General features: G+C 40.5%; 1 protein-coding gene across 1 annotated transcript; it reads right to left on the bottom strand.

Annotated features, from left to right (window-relative positions):
* Window positions 1-1216: 1216 nt before the first annotated feature.
* LOC141685268 (uncharacterized) lies at window positions 1217-1798 on the bottom strand. The gene has a single exon (XM_074490381.1). It carries the CDS (start codon window positions 1796-1798, stop codon window positions 1217-1219), a length of 582 nt encoding a protein of 193 aa, XP_074346482.1.
* Window positions 1799-2657: the final 859 nt, after the last annotated feature.

Genomic DNA, 2657 nt, shown 5'->3' with positions numbered 1-2657 from the left:
ATAATCCTTGATCAGCTCCAACCATCTTCGTTGTCTCATGTTTAAGTCCTTCTAGGTGGACATATACTTTAAACTTTTATGATCCGTATAGATGTCACACTTCTGCCCGTATAAATAATGCCTCCACAGCTTTAACGCGAATACTATCGCTACCAATTCTAAGTCATGCACTGGATACTTCTGCTCATGAGGTTTTAACTGCCTGGACGCATATGCAATAACCTTATCATGTTGCATTAACACACAACCCAATCCTTTCAAAGAGGCATCACTGTAAATCACAAAATTCCATGTTTCATCTGGTAATACTAACACTGGTGTTGTTACTAACCTCTTTTTCAGCTCTTGGAAACTTTCCTCACATTTCTCAGTCCAAACAAATCATTCATTTTTCCTGGTCATCTTGGTCAACGGAGTTGCAATCTTGGCAAAGTCCTTCACAAATCTTCGATAATAACCTGCTAATCCAAGAAAACTTCTAACTTATGTCGGAGTCTTCAGTTTTTCCCATCTGGATACAACTTCAATCTTCACGGGATCCACCTTAATACCATCCTTACCCACTATATGACCCAAAAACTGAACTTCCTCCAACCAAAATTCACATTTCGAAAACTTAGCGTATAACTGCTTTTCCCTCAGCCTTTGTAGAGCAAGCCTTAGATATTCGGCATGGTCGTCTTTGGTCTTTGAATAGATGAGGATTTCGTCAATATATATAATAACAAACTTAACCAGGTACTCCTTATACACCCGGTTCATTAAATCCATAAAAGCTATTGGTGCATTAGTCAATCCAAACGATATCACTAAAAACTCGTAATGGCCATACCTGATTCGAAATACAGTCTTCGGTATATTTTCAGGTTTGATCTTCAACTGGTGATAGCCCGATCTTAAATCAATCTTCGAAAAATAACATGCTCCTTTAAGTTGGTCAAACAAATCATCAATCCTTGGTAGAGGATACTTATTCTTGATGGTTAGCTTGTTCAGTTCCCGATAATCAATACACAACCTCATACTCCCGTCTTTCTTCTTCACAAACAACATAGGTGCGCCCCACGGGAATACACTTGGTCTAATTACTCCTTTATCCAAAAGTTCTTGAAGTTGTTTAGCTAGTTCCTTCATCTCCACTAGGGCAATACGATAAGGAGCCTTGGAAATCGGTTCTGCTCCTGGAATCTGGTCGATAGAAAACTCAATCTCACAATCAGGTGGTAATCCTGGCAGCTCGTCTGGAAAAAACATCTGAAAATTCACTAACTACTGGAATCTCATCCAAACTGGGTGCCTTTTTCTCAATGTCCATAACATGGGCTAAATACGCCTCACATCCTTGTCTCAACAGCTTCTTTACTTCTAATACTGAAAGAAATTTCTTTTCCTGCTTCTGTCCTTGGTAAATTACCCTAACATTATCTTCTATATACAACAAAATTTTCTTTTTCTTACAATCAATACTTGCCTTATGCTGGGAAAACCAATCCATTCCTAAAATCACATCAAATTCTCCTAACTCAAAGGATATTAGGTCTACTGAAAAGACATGCCCACAGATTTCTAATTGACACCTAGGGAAAAATTGCCTTACTGAAACTTTATCTTGGTTGGCCACTTCTATAGTCAAGGGCTCAGCTAAATCTTCCAACATCAAATCCATATTACTTAGACATTCTTTAGATATAAAAGACTTAGATGCTCTTGAGTCAAACAAAACTTTAACAGGCACGAAATTTAGAGAAAGCGTACCTGCAACTACATCTGAATCCTGAGCATTAGATCTCTTGGTCATCTTGAAGGTTCTGGCTCTTGCGGTGCTGGTTGCCGGTCCTTGACATTCACTACCTTATACGCTGACCTGAGTAGCCATCTTGCAGTTTCTGGAAATGTGCCCAGCCTTACCACACTTAAAGCAGGTGACTCCGAGGTTCCCTGAGTTACATTCTGATGCGTAATGACCCTTTTTATCGCATTTAAACCACTAAACATCCTTCCTGCATTGACCACTATGCTTTCTACCACATGACTTACATTCCACCATTGTCTTGGTTGACTGAACTGGGGCAAAGGCAACTGAGGTGACACCAGAACTTGTCTGAGTAAAGCCTTGCCTCCTAAACCTCTTGTTCCTATTCTGGCCAAAATTCCTTGGGAACTTCTGACTGGACTCTTCTCGATCCGCCTTATCAGCACCACTATCAAACTTCCTTTTCTTATCACTCCTCTACTTGGAGGCTAACTTCTGATCACTTTAAATCACTAGGGCGGCTTGAACCACAGAGGTATACGTCTTGAGCTTCAGGGCCACCACTCCACTATGAACTTCAGGCTTCAGTCCTTGTTGAAACCTTCTAGCTTTCTAAATTTCGATATTCACATATCCTGGGGCTAGTCGGGCCAGTTCCGTAAACTTGGCCTCCTACTCAACTACACTCTTCTCTCCTTGCTTCAGTTCTAAAAATTCTACTTCCAACTGACCCTGTAAACAATCCGGAAAGTACTTCTCTAGAAATAATTCTGTAAATCTGGCCCAAGAAACAGGGCCCTCTCCTTCTAGTGCACTCGTGGATTCCCACCAAAAATTTGCATCACCCTTGAGGAAGTAACTAGCATAATCTGTCTTAGAATCATCACTGACCTGAATGAGGGTG

Source organism: Apium graveolens, chromosome 9, assembly GCF_009905375.1.
Source record: "Apium graveolens cultivar Ventura chromosome 9, ASM990537v1, whole genome shotgun sequence".
NCBI classification, from domain to species: domain Eukaryota; kingdom Viridiplantae; phylum Streptophyta; class Magnoliopsida; order Apiales; family Apiaceae; genus Apium; species Apium graveolens.
Note: the sequence above shows the minus strand (reverse complement) of the source record. Positions and strands in the feature narration are given on the sequence as shown.